This window comes from Fragaria vesca, linkage group LG6 (genome assembly GCF_000184155.1).
Source record: "Fragaria vesca subsp. vesca linkage group LG6, FraVesHawaii_1.0, whole genome shotgun sequence".
Taxonomy (NCBI): domain Eukaryota; kingdom Viridiplantae; phylum Streptophyta; class Magnoliopsida; order Rosales; family Rosaceae; genus Fragaria; species Fragaria vesca.
This window is the reverse complement of record NC_020496.1, coordinates 7,336,088-7,355,365: the sequence shown is the minus strand read 5'-3', so window position 1 is coordinate 7,355,365 and position 19,278 is coordinate 7,336,088. Positions and strand designations below refer to the sequence as shown.

At 39.3% G+C, this 19,278-nt stretch overlaps 5 protein-coding genes across 5 annotated transcripts; 2 read left to right on the top strand and 3 right to left on the bottom strand.

Annotated features, from left to right (window-relative positions):
- The first annotated feature begins 1,722 nt into the window (after positions 1 to 1,722).
- On the top strand, positions 1,723 to 4,762 carry LOC101313716 (BAG family molecular chaperone regulator 4-like). Its single transcript, XM_004302516.1, has 4 exons — positions 1,723 to 2,093; positions 2,312 to 2,652; positions 2,734 to 2,880; positions 3,832 to 4,762. Exons 1-4 carry the CDS (start codon positions 1,877 to 1,879, stop codon positions 4,099 to 4,101), a joined length of 975 nt encoding a protein of 324 aa, XP_004302564.1. The 5' UTR covers positions 1,723 to 1,876; the 3' UTR covers positions 4,102 to 4,762.
- Positions 4,126 to 6,983, bottom strand: LOC101312841 (ammonium transporter 2-like). The gene is made up of 3 exons (XM_004302513.1): positions 6,351 to 6,983; positions 5,768 to 6,157; positions 4,126 to 5,223 (listed from the first exon to the last, which is right to left on the bottom strand). Exons 1-3 carry the CDS (start codon positions 6,981 to 6,983, stop codon positions 4,786 to 4,788), a joined length of 1,461 nt encoding a protein of 486 aa, XP_004302561.1. The 3' UTR covers positions 4,126 to 4,785.
- Positions 6,984 to 7,653: 670 nt separating this feature from the next.
- LOC101310438 (nudix hydrolase 15, mitochondrial-like) lies at positions 7,654 to 10,482 on the bottom strand. The gene is made up of 6 exons (XM_004305071.1): positions 10,289 to 10,482; positions 8,832 to 8,896; positions 8,480 to 8,740; positions 8,210 to 8,352; positions 7,968 to 8,087; positions 7,654 to 7,887 (listed from the first exon to the last, which is right to left on the bottom strand). Exons 1-6 carry the CDS (start codon positions 10,480 to 10,482, stop codon positions 7,654 to 7,656), a joined length of 1,017 nt encoding a protein of 338 aa, XP_004305119.1.
- Positions 10,483 to 11,277: 795 nt separating this feature from the next.
- Positions 11,278 to 11,727, top strand: LOC101310145 (SKP1-like protein 1A-like). The gene has a single exon (XM_004305070.1). The coding sequence runs from the start codon at positions 11,278 to 11,280 to the stop codon at positions 11,725 to 11,727; it is 450 nt and encodes a 149-aa protein (XP_004305118.1).
- Positions 11,728 to 12,832: 1,105 nt separating this feature from the next.
- On the bottom strand, positions 12,833 to 14,800 carry LOC101295055. Its single transcript, XM_004302537.1, has 5 exons — positions 14,159 to 14,800; positions 13,948 to 14,024; positions 13,795 to 13,831; positions 13,553 to 13,667; positions 12,833 to 13,460 (listed from the first exon to the last, which is right to left on the bottom strand). The coding sequence occupies exons 1-5, from the start codon at positions 14,436 to 14,438 to the stop codon at positions 12,911 to 12,913; spliced, it is 1,059 nt and encodes a 352-aa protein (XP_004302585.1). The 5' UTR covers positions 14,439 to 14,800; the 3' UTR covers positions 12,833 to 12,910.
- Positions 14,801 to 19,278: the final 4,478 nt, after the last annotated feature.

The following is a 19,278-nucleotide window of genomic DNA, read 5'->3' as shown; positions in this document are numbered from 1 at the left end:
AATCGATTTCTTATTTGCTAATCTCAAACGAGAGAATTCGTCTTTCTAAATTATGAAATCCTCATTTTTAATTAAATTTCATCATTTTTTTCTCTCATCTAAACACACTTACAGAGAATTCAGTACTATTTGGTATAGCGGCATTAATTTTTTTTTTTTTTTTTTTTTGTTAAAAAAGGCTTTTGCGGCTATTCTCCAGCCTTGATTAATGAAATTATCGAATACAAGGGAGGACATCAAGCTTAAACCCCTGATTACAAAGACCTGAAATAATATCAGAAATATCTAATTACAAAGACCTGAAATAATATCAGAAATATCTAAAAATATGTACTACTCAACAAAGCACCAACTAGCAAAGAGTACAACTCTAATGACGATTCTATTTGCTTTCACATAGCAGTGACACACTAGAAAGAACAGTAAATATGTAACACGTTTACACATCGTAATGTCTAATAATTTAGCTTTCAAACTATGTTGCCGCTGGAAAATAGATTCGACGACACTTAGTTTCATCTTACCGTTAGGTGGCAACGACTATTTGACGAAGCAATTAAGGAACTCGTCGCACACCTAGAGTAGACAACGCACATAAAGTGCAAATACCGGCACGAAGCCCATCTAGTCCTATAAAGTGCCTGCAGGAATTTATTGCATGCAAAATGCAAAAAACAAAATAACCTATAACAGTAAAAACAGTAAATAAAACAACAAACAGGGCCAGACCCAAAAAGTGGGTCCAACCCCCATCACCAGCCCATATCAGGCCCAAATGCAATATCCAAGCCCAAAGGTCCAAGCCCTCAAGGCATGCAGTCTGCCCAGCCCAAAGAAGATGATGTGTCTACCCACCACCGTCGCCGCCTTCCGACCAGAGTCGAGCCCCCTTGCGCCACCATCGTTGTCAACCCAACGTTGAGAAACCGCAAGCCACCCAACTCCAATCGAAACAAAGAACTCATGCAATTGGATTCGGATCCGTCATCTTCGCTTGCTATCAGACCCAACCCGCCTGCGATTTGCACCATCCGGCCATCGACTCCGGCAAGCCAATCTAACAGACTGCGTTCTGATCCAGAAACCAGTGCCTCCTCCGATCATACCCCACCTCCTTGACCCAGCCTTTCTGTTGGATCCAAGACAACACAGACCCCCCTCCGATCCAAACCTTCGGGATTGAGATACTGCACTCACACCAATCACCCGTCTGGGCTCACCCAATGGGCGCCGGCTAGGCCAGAGGCCATCGCCGGCGGCGAGGCGGAGCCGGACAGGCACAAAACGGGAAGGCGGCGTCCTCTAGGGTTTTCTCTAGAGAGAAAAGTTTTCTCCTCGACTTTAACTAACAAGCATAATCTCTTCTTTATAAAATCCTCATTTTCAATTAAATTTCATTGTTTTTTCTCTCATCCAAACACATACAGAACCCAGTACTATTTGATTTAGTGGTATAGTCTCTTTTTTATATGTAGAAGGTCATGAATTTAACTTATAAAAAGCTTCGTTGTAACATTTGAGTTGTTTAACTAATTTAAAAATTAAAAAAAATACTATTTGATCTAGTGACATAGTCTCTTATTTATATCTAGAAGGTCGTCAATTCAATTTATAAAAGAGTTCGTGGTAGCATTTGAGTTATTTAACTGATTAAAAAAAACACTGGAAAGATAATTGTGCGTTTTATTGAAGAGAAAAAATCTTAGACAAAAAGCAATCTGGGGTCCTAATCCACACTATTAGGCCAGTAGTGATGGTAAGAACCAATAGTAATAGGTAAAACCTTTCTCTTCGTCCACACTATACCCGCCAAATTACCAAACTTAGGAAAACCCCCAAATCTCTCAAACCTTTCAATTTCCAGATTCCGACGACCATGTTCAAGAAGAACCCGACTCCGAAAGCCTCGCCGGTAACCCCTCCGAACGAGGAGACCGTCTCGGAGCTCCGACCCGGCGGCATGTGTGTCCAGCGCCGCGACTATGACGACGAACACCTCGCCGCCGCCGCCGCTTCTGGTCCCGTCATCACCATCCACGTCACTCACGGCCCGGTTCACCACGTCATCAACCTCCCGGCCCACTCCACTTTCGGTACCGCTGCTCTTCTCCCTTGCATTTCACTGCGATGAAGTTCACTCTAACTTGTTGGTTTCGTATTTTAGGGTTTGGAATTGTTAGGGTTTTTGTTAATGTTGTGGTGATTAAACTAATTATGGTGATTAAAGTCTGTGATAGTGGTTGTTGTAGTTGTGAGCTGTGAAATTGGATAGGTGTTTGATCGGTTTGGATTTTTTTAATTTTTTTGATAGGGGAATTGAAGGGACTGGTTTCGCAGAAGACCGGGCTGGAGCCGGAGGAGCAGAAGCTGTTGTTCAGGGGGAAAGAGAAGGAAGATGAAGAGCATTTGGATGCGGCCGGCGCGAAGGATAATTCCAGGGTTATGCTCTTGCAGGAGCCGAAAAGGAAAGAGAGGAGCATCGGGGAGTTGAATGAGAACAATGAGATGGAAGTTGATGCTGGGGAGGTTGGAGTTGGAAGCAATGAGATGGAGGCTGATGCTGGAGAGATTGGAGCTATGAGCCCTGAGATGGCCAAGGCATTTGAAGCAATTGCTGGAGTCAGAGCCGAGGTTGATGGCCTGTCCGACAGGGTGAGTCCATGTGTTTATTTGTTTATCAAAGTAGTAGATATTTATGGGACTCATGTTGCTTGATTGCTTTTTGTGTTGTAGGTTTCTGCTTTGGATGTGGCTGTGAATGGTGGCACCAAGGTTTCCGATAAGGAGTTTGCTGTATCAACAGAGTTGCTCATGAGGCAGTTGCTGAAATTGGATGGCATCAAAGCCGAAGGAGAAGCTAGAATGCAGCGGAAGGCTGAGGTTTGCTTCTTTTGCAATTTGCATTGCAGTTTCTAAATTGTCGACTTTGCGTTTGATTATCAAGTTGTTAGTTTTGTGTCAATTATTGTTCATTTCCCATGGGAGAATGATGTAATGTGTTTTATTCATCTTATACCCACTCTATTTATAACAAAAAAATTTCACCTCCCGGGATGTGGTGGATCCTTTGACACATTCCAGTGGTGATATGGCAATTCTGGGCTGCGAGATCTGTGAGGAAGGCTGTGATGCATATGTTTTCTCAGTCGTTGTCTCGCAAGGTCGGCTTATTGTACAATTTGCAATGTCATACACTGGAGTATATCCTTCCCAATCTGTTTGTAGTTTTATACCTGTTGTCCATCGAGGCCAACTTATGACTTCCCATTTAGTAGAATCCCACAGGAGGGCTTCCACTGATGTCATTTTGCAGCATTCAAAATGATAGAGTTAATATATAGAGTACATTAATTTAAGTGTTTGGTGTGCATTGTGTTTGACGCTCATATCTTTCTTAGAGTAGCATTATGTTGCAGTAGGTATTTGTAATTGGAATCCATTTTAATCTTGATTTCAAATCCTATTAGATTTTTCATATGGAATAGCATTTCTTGACAGTTAGGCTACCAGTCCTCCGAATACTGATCTAATTCTTTCCCTTTATTTCTCCCTTCCTCTAGCTTAAAACCATTCTCCCTTCAACTATGTACTCCATTCTGGTTATTAAAGGCAAAGTTACCACTCTACTACAAGTGGCGGTTGTGTCATGATCCTATTTATGTTTTTATGATGTCTTAAAGTCCTGGTGAGTGAGTGTCATGTCGCAGATAGGAGTTCACATCAATAGTTTTGGAAGGTTACAGACGTTGTAAGGGTTACAGTATAGGCTTTGAAGTTGCATATACTATTAGAAATCTGTTGTAATCGATGTCATGTATCTTTCTTAAACAGGTACGTCGTGTCCAGAACCTTGTGGATTCACTGGACGATCTGAAGGTGAAAAACTCCAATCCGATTAACAATGATAGCAATGGTGTGGCTTCTCAAAATAGCAATGGTGTGAATCCTCAGAACAGCAGCGGTGTCGCTTCTCAAAATGGCAATGCTGTCTCGGTAACAACCAAATGGGAAACCTTTGACTCTGGTGTGGGTAGCCTGACTGCTCCAACCCCAGTGCCATCTTCCACAGAAGTAACCGAGGACTGGCAGAAGTTTGATTAGTGAAAAGTTTGATTTATCCGGTTTACGAGATTCGTCATGGAACATAGATTATGTGGTAAAGTTAGCTATCATCGTATAGGAGCATCTGCATAAGAATGGATGGAAATTGGTACATCTTGGATTTGTATTAGGCTTGTGAGCAGTTCATCTTTCATACTCACCCTTGTCGATCTATTTCAATTCATGGGTCCTTCTGTAATTCCATAATCTCCCATTATTAAAGCTTGGTGTTACCTTCAGCCATCAGGGACTTGTGGCCTGGTGGAAACAATATTCAATAGTCGGTTGTGGATAAAGAGATCCAGGATGGTGTTGAATATTGGAGAAAGCATATTGTGATGATAAGGTTTGTTGGGTTTGAGTGTGACTGTAAGTTGGTGACTCAGGTGGGGTTTACCGTGTGTCTCACACTACCATTTTTTATGAATTCTGGACTTTGGAGGATGATTGAAACACTAGTAGTCAGATTTTTGTAAGGTTATGTCTTGTTAGTCGAGGTCAGATGACGATCTTGGTCTCCTTAGTCTAATTCTGGATCCATTTTAGCTTACATCAGCAAGATACAGTTTACACCAAACACGATAACAACATTGCATTTCACCAGCATTTATCCAAAATTTCTACTTACAGGTACTATTCATATGTGAACATGGGCAGAAGTGGCAGCCTGTGATCACATATGGCTTACAAATTAATGGTGACACCTCTTGCCCCATTGATATATGGAGACGGTGCCAGTTCTTCACCATAAACAGATGTATTCCAGCCATGCTTTGTTGGATCATATTTTTCTCCATCACCCCAAAGAGCATAGGCCTCTTCTCCATGAACTGCATCATCTCCGATCAAAAGCTGTTCATCAGGCATTCTCAAAGGTATGAAGCATCTTATACCCAGAAGAATAATTGTGGTCGAGACTACGTTCCAAGCAATCACAAACAAGGCAGCCACAATTTGTTTCAGAAATTGGACTCCGCCATTTCCACCGTAGAAGGCACCCCGACTATTGCTAACCGGCAGTATGAGCCTGCAGAGAGCTGGCTCGGCAAAGAGTCCGGTGAGGAGGCCCCCTAGGAGTCCGGCCACTGCGTGTGTATGAAATGCCCCTAGAGTATCATCTACCTGTAAATAACCACACAAAAGTTATTTTCATGTATAAACTTAGCTAAGTTTGATGCAAAAGCTTGGAACATAGGATTAAGATTATTTATGCATATTTTGGACTTCTTGAAAGGCATTGTCAAGCTTACAAATTTAATATTATCTATATATATCCTTTGCAATTTCATGTTAAAGAAAGAGTTAGTGAAGTTCTCTAAGAAAATATGATCCCTTGAATGTGGGTTGGTCACTAAGGATAAGAGAATGATACAAGTGGATATATTAGTATTGTAGAAATCAGGTATACTATGATTTGGCGATGACTAAATGCAAGAACATTGAAAATTCGGCAAGGGCGACCCCATTGGTAAAGCAAGATCAATATATTAAGAGCAAATAAAACACGAGATTTGAACAAAAAATTGTATACAATGGGAACAAGCAGCCCTTGCCAAAGGCTTTGTGGCTTGTCAAGCGTCAAATAATATGAATCCACCGCTCATGCCAAAAGAGAATGAAAACGCAAGACTAAAATTGTAGTCACAACAGTACTAGGAAACTTTACCTTTTGTAACAGGGAAGACTTTTTATGAAGAACCATCATGGTCACCCATGGAACGCTTCCAGAAGCAATTCCCATTATTATAGCCGCCCACGCTTGAACTAATCCTGCTCCCGGCGTAATGCACACGAGCCCCGTCATCATTCCCTGGACGGCTCCGATCACCGATGGCTTTCCGAAGAACATGACATCTAGAGAAGTCCACACAAGAAGACTCGTGGCGGCACATATGTTTGTGTTCAACACCGCAATTGAAGCGTTGATGTTTGCTGCATATGGTGCTCCGCCGTTGAAACCTGACCATCCCATCCATAGTAGCCCGGCTCCGGCAAGCATAAGCAAAACGTTGTTTGGTGGAAACCTCTCCCTATCACTCTTCAACCTTGGACCAACCTATGTTATTGATAATAATTCAATATTCAATTCTATTATTAATAAGATGCATGTGTTGAACACGAAATTAAATTTGGTGTTAGCGGTCTAAGTAATGCATCTGGATAATTAAACACAGTTTCTCTAGCATAGTATAACAACTTAAAACCGTGCGTGTATTTTCAGTTAAAGCAAAGTTTTCATTATTACATACCCAATAAGCCGCCGTGAAACCGGCGATGCCGGAGGAGAGGTGGATGACATAACCACCGGAGTAGTCAATGACACCCCAATGATAGAGGAACCCTCCACCCCAGAGACTAAAGGCTCCAACAGTGTAAGAAAAGATAAGCCAAAGTGGAACAAAAGCCATCCAAGCCTTGATGTTCATGCGCCCAAGAACTGACCCAGCTAACAAAATCAACGTGATGGCAGCAAAAGTGAACTGAAAGTACACAAGCGTCGCCATAGGGTAAAACGGCTCGACCATCTCGCTCGGTAAATGCTTGCTCTCCGGCACCTTGGCTCGGTGGATCAAAAACTTCTGCCCTAAGGCAGGAGCTCCCTTACCCCAAAATGGAAGGAGCTCGTCTCCAAAGGCCATGCGGTAGCCGACAAGCACCCAACAAATGAGGACGGCGGCGAAGGCGTAGAGGGCCATGAAGGCGGAGTTGACTGCCCATTTCTTCTTAACTATGCTTGCATAGAGTATGATGAGGCCCGGCATGCTCTGCAGCCCTACCAAGGTGGCTGCCGTGAGCTGCCATGCGTTGTCACCTTTGTTTAGCCAGTTTGGCACTGCTGGGGAGACATCACTGTAGGCAAAACTACTAGGATTGGTCGCCATGGTCGGGAAGAAGTAACTCCTAGTTTCTGAAGCTTCTTTCTATATATATGGTTTGGGTTGGTGAGGTTATTGGAAACTCTATCTGTACTCCTAGGTAGCTTCGTGTGAAAATTCCTCGCGTTTGCTATTTTTTGATAAGCTGCTGGTCTTCTTAAAATGGGAATCATGGAGGGGGGACTTTGACTTGTGGAATGAAGCTGAGCACCAATTCCGGCCATGAATAACATGGTGAAGCTTCTAAAGTTGACCGAGTCAGGTACGGAACATATATAGAAGGGGACACATGTTAAGTCTGCTTATCTGTATACGGAAGCTAGCTAGCAGCTGGGGTCTGGGGATATTTAGTTTGACTGATATTAAATATTTTTCTTCGGATTTTCAAAGAGAAGAAGAATAGCTTTCAATGATCAAACGTGAGAAAGATGCTTACATTTTACCACACCATTTATCAATATATTGAGTTCTTGACTAAACCAATAGAAGAAGTTTCTGATACACTTCATTCTATCACGAGTTTACAGTAGGATTTCAAGCAAGTATCAAGAAATGGTCCTATATGTAGCTCAGAAAGTATATTTACCATTTCAGCAAACTCTATAATTATAGTGTTTTGAAGTATCTGAATTCTGAAAGCGATTTGAGCACTTCATGAAAGTTGGGTATGATATTATCATGCTACATTAGAGTCAACAGTATGCAAGGTTTTTTGCAAAGTTTGGAAGTCAGGGAGATGTGTTTGGAAGAATGGACATTGCTGCTGGTAGATAACAGAGGCAGCTCTAATCAGAATGCTTGCAGTTAGTCCCCATATTAGAAACTCTCCTTGCTTGGACTCGAACTCGAAATGATGAACAACATATTTCCATCCACTCCATTCTCTCTCCTCAAATCTGTGATTTTCTTTCTGCATTACACAAATGTAGAGAATGTTAACAAATAATTTATATGTTCTTGGTAAGTTAAATGGGGACAAGTATGATCGACCTTGAGAAACATCTCCAGTGGGACATCAAATATAGCATCGACTTCGTCAGTGTTGAGTAGAGGCTCGAAATCTTCTATCCGGGGTACTAGTCCGATCACAGGGACAACTGTGAGTAAGTGCTGCACAAATATTCGCACAAGGCAACAAATTTAGTATAAACGCTTAGCGCGACAGCCGAATGCATCCTGTTTCGGGTTATGTTGTTAGACTTGTTTCAAATTCTTACTATGTTATATTATACCTGCGATAAAAAGATTTCTAGTTTAGCTACAACTTGAACTAGACTAGAATCTAGGCCAATCTCTTCCATGGCTTCCCTCAGTGCAGTTGCAGATTCATCTTTATCTCCCTCCTCCATTTTCCCACCTGGCAATGCTACATCACCTGTTTTCGGAACAATTTAGAAACATTTATATTGATGAAGTCCTTGCTTATGGATCCATGCCTTAAAACTTCTATACCCACCTTGTGCGGTTAAAAACTTAATATGTACCTAGTGAAAACGTTTTACCTGGATGTGAAGCCAAGTTCACTGATCTTCTAGTAAGAATAACTCTTAGCTCACCCTCAGGACCTTCAAAGAGGCATATCAGAACAGCTGCCCTTCTTTCCCTCATTTTTACATAACAAGGCTCTTCATTTATGTCAAGCTCGACATTTTCCTCCACTTTGTCCGCTGTTTTGGTTGGTTTGTAAAACTGAAGCTGCTTGGCAAGCCTTTGGAGATTTTCGCTTCCCAAATCCTCTGTTTGGCACAGAGGAGGAGGAGGAACTATACAAGCCATGTTATTATTTTAGGCCAACTGCAATGTACATGTTCTGCACGAGTAATATAGAGAGAAGAATGTTGAGAGAATCCATGCCTCTCCCATTTACCAAAGTACAAATCTTTACAGGACCATAAAGGTAATAGAATGTTGGGGAATATCTGAAAAAGTGAAAAGAATCGTCATCAGAATAGAATTTTAAGCCCACGAAAATGACTTTAGAATGTTGTGATGAACTGAATTTCGGCGAGGATGGCACTGCTTTGAACTGTCAGCCTATAATAACGTACATGATGCTATACAACTTGTCCCAAACTCCCAACTATGATTATGATTCCATACGAGCATAAGTTCTTTTTTTTTCTTTTTTTCTTTTTTTTTGATCGACAAAGCTTTTATAGATGAAAAAAATCAAGGGTTCCATCAAAATCAAATAAAAAGTAAGCTTCATCCATTAACTCGTTACAATTCAAAGCAAGTCATCTAACCAAATAATACGCATAATGGTATGTAGTACTATATAGAGAAAATGTCACCAAGGTGAATGACAAAGACCTTCAACAACACCTCTTGCTTTCAGTGACTGGCATAGCATGCACCATCAGTATGTAATTTTCGCTTTCTAGAACATTAGGGGTCCCTCGAATAAAAGAATAATATTAAGAAAAAGGGTGGGAGTCTTTAGAATAATCAAATCAATTAATTGAATTGAATTGAAGTTCCAATGGGCTTAGGCTAATATTTGGGTGGTTTCTCAAATATGGCATAAAACTCAAGAATCTGAACCTCTGCTCCATATTCCAAAGCCCAGCATGTATAGCCTTGAACAATTGTAACCTTCTTTTGGTTATATTAAAAATTGAACTACCGAAAACAATAAGACTGAAAAGTGAATACCAATCAGTTAATGCACCAACATTTCATTACCTACGTATTTATAGTAATCAAGGTAATCTTCGGATCCCTTGGCATGAGCTAAAGAAGTCGTTGTATGATATATTCGACCAATAAAATTTATCTTCTTAAAAAAAGGTTACATTAATTTAATATCATGCTTAATGCCTCAGCTTATGGGTTTATGCTAAAGCCTAAAACTAGCTTAAGTTTGAATGAGAATCTCGATTCCATTTAGAGCTTTATGCTACCGGAATTTCTTTTTTACATAATAATTAGGAATAATGGGCTAGCTAGCTTCTTCTTCATGACAAGCTTTGAATGAGTTAGTTGCTGGCCAAAACCAAACAAACAAAAACAGCTGTTGTATGGAATGATGCTTAATTCAAAGCCAATCATATATATCTTTGTGTCCCTTCGTATATGTACCTCTTTCTGTCGGTTCTTCATTTTTCACGTGTAATGACCTACATCCACAACGTACACAGATATATGCAGCTAGCTATTAATTGCAATGACAAATCTATCTGAGCAACTCTTACTGTGCAGTGTGCACACAAGATCTACAGAGAGTAGTGAGTAGAGACTCATCATGCCTTCGTCAAGAGAACTTGCAAGAACTTCACCTTCGTTGATGGCAGCTCTTGCTCCTTTCTCACCTTCCTTGGTCCCCAACAAGTCTGAAGACGGTGAAGTTTTCATCATCGATGACCCGAAATTCGCTGTCAACGGTGAGATTATGTTGCTGGTTCTGGTCCTGCTGTTCGCCACCTTGTTCATCGTTCTCATAGTCTTTCTCCACGCAAAGAATCATCCTATTCAGTGAGGATCGATCCGTTCTCGGAGAATTCATTCTTGTCTTTGTAGGCTTGAAGCTAGTGATTAATGGGGTGCAATAACTCCATGTAAATTACTCTATGTACCCGTTATTGTTTCAATTAATTAGAATATGCATTGCAAAACATATGATTCAGTTAATGTGCGGATTTATATGTAGTCTAGTGATAGAATATCTCTATTCAAATTTCTAAAGATTCTTGTACAAATATATTAACTGTGACATGTTAGTAAGTTACAGATCATGATGATGAGTTCGGTTCTCACTAATCATATGTAAGGACACAAGGTCGGGTGTGTTAAGATGAAAAAACAAATAATAATAGTGGAGATGGAGGCAATGTCCTCAATTGTGATGTGAACGGGAATGACAGAGAGCGTTTATCTGCCATAGTGCCATGTTAATAAGGCATAGACCACACCACCAATATGACAGAGAGCGTTCAAGTATTAATTTGGTGATGAAATATCACTTTGGACCACTTTGGACCCTCATCATTTTTTGGTTCTCAATTGATCTATGTAATGAGGCCGCCATACAATATATACACCAAACACCAAACACCAAACACCAAACGTAAGTTTCTATAACTTGTTTCCCTTTCCAAATAGGAGACGAAATTCTTGCATGATACGTATAGGTTAAGCCGACTTACTGTAACCGACTTAAAGATGTGTAAAACATACTGATCTTTCCCAGGTGATTTGCATCACTCTTACAACCCTACTCTTTGCTTTCAAGAAAGCGAGCGTTGCTTTCGATTACGTTTCAAGAAAAGTAATTAACCTGTCGAGGTTTATGTTCCGAACCATGTCATCGAAGAAGATGATCACTCTGAAGAGCTTGGACGGACAGACTCTTGAGGTAGAAGAAGCGGTGGCGAAGAAGTCGCTTATGATCAAGAATATGATCGAGGACGACGATGTGATGGACGACGATGTTGAGGACGACGACGAAGACCATGTCGTTCATCTGCGGAAGGTGACTCACAAGGTTCTGGAAAAGGCCATGGAGTACTGCAAGAGGCACGTTGACGAAGACGAGAATAAGGTGGTGAACGAGAACGAGCTCAAGGCGTGGGATCAAGACTTTGTTGTCAAGACTGACAAATCCACCCTCTGCAATCTTCTTCTTGCTGCGTACTACTTGAACATCGAGAGCCTGCTGCTGCTGCTATCCAAGAACGCCTTTCATCACAAGACAAGTGAGGGGAAGAAGCCCATGGAGGATATGCGAATCCTTCTGGAATGTCAACAATGAATTAATCTTGCCATCGATCGTTTCTTTTTTTTCTTCTTTTAATTTCTTGTATAAATTCTTTATTCTTTAGCCTGTTTTTAGGGTGCTGCTGGGAGGTTTCTTTCCTTCTTGCTTCTTGCTTTTTTCTCATGGGATGACTGATGAGTATACATGCACTCATGAATCATCTCCCCCTCGCTAACTTATTGTTGTAAACTTTACGTCTTGATATTAATAAAATTTCAGTTTCCTGATGATACTTTTGCTCCTTAATTTGGATATGGGGAGTAGGTGGTGACATTTCATAATGTGTTTCCCATATCTACACAACTTCACCACCCAGAAAATGATGGTTTCTTTCAGGTTCGGGTATTGGGCGGTTTGGCTTGAGCAAGCCGGCCGGCGGCTAACTGGCTATAACCACCCAATATCCACACTGACCTTCACCACCCAACACTGATGGTTTCGTTCTGGTTTCTTGATACCATATGTAGTTGGCTTCAATATAGCTACTGGTGTAATTAGATTGATCAGCAAAGGGGAAACTTGTAAACAGACTACTCCAACCTTACAAAGGACCACTGCTACATACACACACACACACACACACACTTCCACATACAATCATCAGCATACCAAACTAATCATGATTTTGTACGTAACTACGTTCGATATATTGATCGGGAATAATTAAGTTGTTGGGTGTTTCTACATTATTTCCCCAGAAAGAAGTTGATAAGAAAAAAGAGAATAATCAATGGAACTGCCATTACCAAAGCAAACTACTCATGCATGGTTGTTGCGACTTGTGAGCTATCTAAAAACTTATACTTTATCTCCTAGAGAATAGACTCGTACAGATTTTCATATTCAAAGCATATGTCAATCATGAGATGTTAAGTGGTAAGAAACTTTTTCCCAATTTCCAACTGATTCTCGTTCCATATATATATGGGCTGCACATCATGCTAGCTAAAGAAGGCAGAGACATTCAATGTAGACGAACAAGAAAAAAGTTTGTATGTGTAACAGTAGTACAATAATAAGACAATTTATCACAATAACAAAGGCATAATATTGTAATTTGAGCAAGTACCTCAAAATCTCACTTAGAATACTGTCTCATTCATATAGTCAGATCCAGAGTACTTGCTCAGCTAGCTCTTTGCATATATTTATGCTACTTATATGTTCTTCGTCGGTTTTACTCCTTCACCCTGCTGAGTTTTGCCGATGCCGGTGAGTACAATGACAGAGAAAGGCTAGTGCAATCAACTTCATTGTCCTTCAGAGTAGTACTTCTTGGGCTCTCGTCATTATTCTTCGTTGTTAGCCTGAGAGACAGATCTAAATCAAGATCGCAATCCGAAGCCTTCCTTTTCAACGTCTTCAAATCCTGTAGATTGGTTGCTGTGCTGCTTAAACTTGTGAAGTGATCCTTTGCTTTGGGTTGAACATGCATCGTGGGATTAAGATGATCAATGATACTCAACCTAGCTTGATGTGCTTGCAAGGACTGTCGGCGAATGTTATACAATTGGCTGCATTCGTCTTTGAGTGTATGAGTAATCCAAGACGGTCCTTGCTCGGAGCTTGTCCGGAAATTGCTGTAAGCAGTACTATTCCAGTTGCTAGTACTGCTACCAAAGAGCTTCTCAGCTATTGTCCCTTGAAATATTCCACTAGTACTTCTTGGATGCCTCAAGTTTTCATAAGCACTAGTACTCCAAGAATTGGAATCACCGTATCCATATCTTGGGAAATCAAAACAAAGGAAGAAAAGTTTAAGAAAATTTATTCATTCATCTATGGATAAAAGCAAAATTCATGATCTTTTGTTAATTACCTGAAGCTGGTACTCATGTGGCTTCGGTTGTATCCTTGAAGCATAGGAAGTTGGCTGAGGTTGTATATATTTTTATCTCCACATTCAACAAGATGATGGCCTTGATCTCCTATCACTGCAAAAACAAAGTATCATGTGATACGTGTGAAATTAACAATTGATTGGAAACGTTCCCAATAAAAAGCCTAGTTTTTTGTAGGTTCGGGAGTATCAGCAATTTATCAAGGTGAGAATTTTTGTACCTTGGCCTGCGTCGTCGATCTTCTTGCTTCTATACATCTATACAATGAAACACGGAGTATAATTTTAAGATGTGAATTCATGGTACGTAATTAAGCTCATTCAATTGCAAATTAGAAATTCATAAAGTTAAATTAGTTAATCAAATTATTAACCTGTAAATGACTCTTGACATGCGCAATACTTAGCCCCTTGATGTTCATCAGCTGAAGAACCATCTTTGGTGTAGCTCCTGCACCAAAAATCACCACACAAGCAGAGAATAAGATTCATTGATCGAAATCCCAAAATGAAATTGTATACTCGTTGGATTGATCCATCGAGTGAGAAGAAATTGAATAGAGTTGAGTGTATAATAGAGCTCACTATCTTGTCCTCCGAGCCTCTCCACGGCATGAACAAAGCGAAGATGGAGATCCGGTGTCCATCTAAGCCTTGGCATCTTGGATCTAACATAGGGTCGCACCGATCCCTTTTTCTGATCACCACTTTCTTCCACCGTGCTGTTGCTTGAGCTTCCTCCATTGTTTTTGGGCTTATTGATTTCACCATCGTAGTTCTCTCCACTCTCACTACTTCCTTCCTCATTTCGATCATCAGAGGGACTTGTCTTCGAGCACTCAGACTCGCCGCTCATCCCATCCATAGCTTCTCCAAGTTCTCTACTGGAGTAGAGACTAGAGACAGAGAAAAATGAAAGGGATTTGTGGACTAATTAAGAGTGAAGAAGATAATTGGGGATTAGAGCCTTCTGGGGAGCTTGATGGATCGGAAAGTCGATGATCATCACCTTTATGGTCTGCTACCTGCTACTGTCCCTAGTTCTTGTTCCTCAGACACCATGCTTGCTCGGAAAGAGAGAAGTATTATTTACAGCAAAGGACATCGAAGTCCATCAACTGAGGAAGACAATAGCTGAGGATATCAGTACTTCAGCTCTATTACAATACAAGAGAAATGTGGAACCCTAGAAAAACTTTGCTCTCTCTCTTCCTCTCTGTTTTGTCTGTGGGGGATATTATAAGGTAAAAGGGTGTTTATATGGTAGGCATCTAACTTTGACATACATGATGCATACATGTGTGCATGGGTATGGATGCCGTGCATGCAATGCAAGAAGTAACAATACTAGTTATTTTGTGGAATATTTTCTATCGCAGCCCAATTCGTCATTTCGTTTTTTATATTAATCGAATTCCAACTCGGGATAAATTAAGTATGCATACCAATAAGACTGATGGCATATGGAGTCTGGATCCTTTGCTAATATTTTTTTTCTTGGTTTGGTAATTGTGTCTCAAAATATGCCATTTACATTATTGATCAATCAACAAAACCCTAATCCAAAATTCTTAATTACCCCATCTAGTGAAACAAAACAATCGTATAAGAGATCGATCGAACAGAAAAAACAGATATAGTATATAGCAGAGGCTAAACCCGATAACTATAATCTTGGACGATGGAGAAAATTCTAACCTTTGAATTATATTTTTTTCTCAGCAACCAACAAAAATCATCTTTACCACATGATATACAACTCTAAATTTGAACTTAAAACGAATTTCAACTAGCTAGTCTCTTCTTGATATAGAGTACTAGAGTCTTTGGGTTTCAAGTTCATTTCTTTTAATTAACACCACTGTATTATATATATGATCAAGTTCATCAGCAGCCATATGTCATCAATTTTAGCCCTAGCTAGCGTTGATGAATCTTATATAACCAATTAACAACATCGTATCAAGAACGCGATCATCAGAAGGATAACTTGAAACTTCCTTGATGGCCATAAAATTCCTGTTTTACACGAGAAACTTCTGAATTACTTAGCAACCTTGACGTTTCAGCTCATAAATTAATAAATATGATTATTTGTTTCCTGTTCTCAACAGAAATTCAACTTCAACTGTTTTATTTTCTTAGATGAAAGAAAACAATAAATCAAGTGGTTTTTGTTGGGGTTTGGTGGCGGGCATGGTTCTATAACTTTTAATTGAATGTGTCGTAGAAGTTGGGGAGACCATGCCATTGCAATTCGCAGTTTCACAGCAGAAAGATGGGAATCGAAGAATCAATGATTTAAAGGGTAATACTTTGCAGGCTGGTTGTGGCTGAAGCATGTGTGTTTTAGCTGTTGCTGATGCAGACTCGAGCTCGATCTCCCTTATGATCTACTTATAACTCAAAATTTTAAAAGACAATACTGTATCTCATATATTGGTTCTTAATCTGTATTTGTATATGTAAATATGGCTTCGATCGGGAATCACGGGGATGGTTTCCTTGAGATTTGAGGCAGGTACGTCAGCTTTCTTTGTTTTTCCACACTGGCTTCTTATTTCTAAGGGCAAGCAAAAACTGGAGGGTACACACGTAGCTGTTATATTCCCATCAAGGGACCTGTATACGTAAGAGTCTCAACACACTGTTTATATTATATATGAATTATGAATGCAGATCAATGCAGATCAGATTCCCCACCACTTACCAAAATTGAGTTTCATATACAATTTTAGTGCAAATCGGTGAACGAAAAGTAACAAAACTAGATTAGTATATGATATTACATCCATAAATACAAGTTAAAATGAGCAAAACATGGAGAATATAGGGCAATTCAAATGTTTCGAATCTAACATAAGTTGGAAATCCCTAACTTTTACGAGAACACCATCATAGAAATTGAAGTGCTTAAATCTAATATAAGTTGGAAATCCCTAATTTTTCCTCGAATTATGTCCCTTTCTAGTTATTTCTACATGCAAATGAGAGAATCATATATCTAGTGGTACATATAGTTTGTAGAATGGTTAGAACTAAAAGTCTATGCTTTCTAAGTGTAGGCATGGAACTTTGTCATTCCTCCCACGTGTATGAGACCATGGGATTCTATAGGCCGTGAATATTGGGGATAAGGCACAGCTAATGCTTATATTTCTTTTCTTCTTCTTCTTTCAGTCACGGGCTTCCTGCAACTGGTGATATGTCAACTTTATATCTCGCTCTCATCTCTCTCTGGGAATAATTATCAATTAGTATGCATCTTAGCCGACGACAATTTACAGAAACGAAAATAATTTATGTTTTTTTTTCTATCAAATTAACAACTCAGATACAACAACCAGGGCCGGACCTGATATTTGAAGACCTGAGACGAATTTTGAGAATAGTGTCCTCTTACGGTCATACGTAAAAAAAAAAAAAAAAACAATGGCAATTACAAAAAGAAATTTCACCGATTACCAGATACATACAAACAATGTAAATGTGCAATCTTGAATATGAATTTATGAAGTATTCTAATATTGGTCAAGTATAATGAACGCAAAAAACTGATAAAGAAGAAAAAATCTAAGATTTTTATGAAAATTATATATATGTACATATATATAATTTTTTTTTAGTGCCCTCAAATTTGTGAGGCGGTGGCCTCTCATGTATGAACCTAACAACAACGAGTCTATTTTAAGTCGAACTTACTACATTCCACTATAAACAATTTGCAAACTAATTAATATAAATGTCATTCACTCTCTATCTTGACTAACGATCGATTCAAGTCCAACAACTCGAGGGGGGCAGCAACCATGTATGAATGTGCTTAAGAATTTGACAAAGAAATCAAAGCACCACTATAGAGAAGGACAAACACAAATACACCAGCACAAGAACACAAACAAAACCCTAATTGTATTAAACTATACATGGGGGAGGGAGGCAAAAAGATTCACTCCAACACTTAGCTTGTGAGGTCAACCCTCAACAGTGCCTCTGTCCCTTTTTTTCTTCTATTAATTTTAGGGCAAATAGTTTAATTTGCATGAGAATACGTGAGCCTACTAATGCGGATCTAACCCATTATTTGAGAATGAGGATGTCTGTCTTCTTATAAGGATTTCATATAATAATTCACACTACTGGTGATACACTATTAGAGAATGCATACAGGTATAATATTTTACGACATGCATATATGATATGTGAAGCAAAACAGTGTCTGCACTGCACCACATGAACATGAATCCCATGCAAGCCGGCCTTTTTAAAATGTAGAAGGTGAAGAAGAAGAAGAAGAAGAAGATGAAGATGAAGATGAAGATGATCGATGATCGATGATGGTGGCATTTCCAAGTTTCAAAAGAAATTTCGCGACTGCTTCAATGGCTAATATTTTTGGTAGGTGGGATGGTATTCTCATCTGTATTATTAAAACGCAGGACTGGTGCATTTACATGGAGACCATGCAAGTTTTATAAGAGAAAGGTTGGACTTTAAATTGAATAAAGTTGATTTATAGACCAGTCTTTTCATGAAGGTCTTGCGCTTCATTCCCAAATTCGAATATACATCATCACACACTCAAATTCGAATTCCACCAAAATTAATTCAACGAACTCTTGTAAGCAATATGTGACGCATTCATACATATTCATTCCATGCTAATTACTTATGCTATTAATTAGTCTGAGTTATATATAGTCAGAAACATATGGTTCAAACTTCAAGTTGAGTAATATTTTCCAGATAATAATTAACAGGTTGGTTCTCGACCAATTCTGGTGATTCAAAGCAATGGTTACGTTCTTAAATATGAAAAAGAGAAAAGAGAAAAGAAACCAACCATCCAAAGAGCTCCCCTTATAACCATTTCTTATTAGCAGCGAAGAAAACTCAGAAAAATATAAAGGGTTTGATGACATGAGGCCTTTGCAGAGAGCTCTATAAATTAAGTAATTAACCCTCGTAAAATCTCTTCGTACTGAACCTGAACCCTAGTTTCTCCGATCCTTTTATCAGCAGAATTCTCATAACGAATCATACGAACAACAAGTACGATAATACTGGAGCAAACTGAGAGGATCGGATGGGAAGAGGCACAACCAAGATATGTAGCTAGCAACAAAGTTAATTAGGCATACCATCCCCATCAATGATCACGTTGATCGGTCATCACCAGCTATTCATATTTCGATCGCTATCTACAACTGCATTACCCTTCGAGATGTACCTGAAGAGTCTTGAACAACCAATTCATCCAAAGCCTATGTAGTCGCCAAGGAACTGAAGCACCTGATCCTTAAGTCCTGATGTATGTACATGGTAATTGATGCGAATTTAGAATTAAATTAAATTTCAGAAAGAAGGTAAATATTGAGCTGCTGAAAAGTGAAAACCACTGAAAGAATTTCGTTGCTGCATATATGGTTTCTGTATGCCTTCCCTTGCATGTTTTATGTACACAAATCTTATGTGTATACTATAAAATCAAATAATATGACAACAGAATATAACTTCAACAGTTTAGATAATATATATATATATATATATACACACACACACACAGAGTCTTCTCAGCTGCGGACGTCCGTCTTTTATTCTTACGGTGCGGTATTTTCTACTTTACACTCTACTTTTCAATTGTAATTTTCACATCTCCATATATATGGACATCTGCACCTGAAGAAAATATATATATATATATA

Coding starts and splice junctions, on each gene's coding strand:
- LOC101313716 (XM_004302516.1), top strand. CDS start 1,877: ATGTTCAAGAAGAACCCGACTCCGAAAGCCTCGCCGGTAACCCCTCCG. Junction 2,653..2,733: donor TTGATGGCCTGTCCGACAGG/GTGAGTCCATGT, acceptor TTTGTGTTGTAG/GTTTCTGCTTTGGATGTGGC. Junction 2,881..3,831: donor GAATGCAGCGGAAGGCTGAG/GTTTGCTTCTTT, acceptor TTTCTTAAACAG/GTACGTCGTGTCCAGAACCT.
- LOC101312841 (XM_004302513.1), bottom strand. CDS start 6,983: ATGGCGACCAATCCTAGTAGTTTTGCCTACAGTGATGTCTCCCCAGCA. Junction 6,158..6,350: donor GTTTCACGGCGGCTTATTGG/GTATGTAATAAT, acceptor TCAATAACATAG/GTTGGTCCAAGGTTGAAGAG. Junction 5,224..5,767: donor AGTCTTCCCTGTTACAAAAG/GTAAAGTTTCCT, acceptor GGTTATTTACAG/GTAGATGATACTCTAGGGGC.
- LOC101310438 (XM_004305071.1), bottom strand. CDS start 10,482: ATGAATTCTCCGAGAACGGATCGATCCTCACTGAATAGGATGATTCTT. Junction 8,741..8,831: donor TACTTTGGTAAATGGGAGAG/GCATGGATTCTC, acceptor TGGCTTGTATAG/TTCCTCCTCCTCCTCTGTGC. Junction 7,888..7,967: donor CACTGGAGATGTTTCTCAAG/GTCGATCATACT, acceptor TGTGTAATGCAG/AAAGAAAATCACAGATTTGA.
- LOC101310145 (XM_004305070.1), top strand. CDS start 11,278: ATGTCATCGAAGAAGATGATCACTCTGAAGAGCTTGGACGGACAGACT.
- LOC101295055 (XM_004302537.1), bottom strand. CDS start 14,438: ATGGATGGGATGAGCGGCGAGTCTGAGTGCTCGAAGACAAGTCCCTCT. Junction 13,832..13,947: donor ATGTCAAGAGTCATTTACAG/GTTAATAATTTG, acceptor TTCATTGTATAG/ATGTATAGAAGCAAGAAGAT. Junction 13,461..13,552: donor CACATGAGTACCAGCTTCAG/GTAATTAACAAA, acceptor TGATTTCCCAAG/ATATGGATACGGTGATTCCA.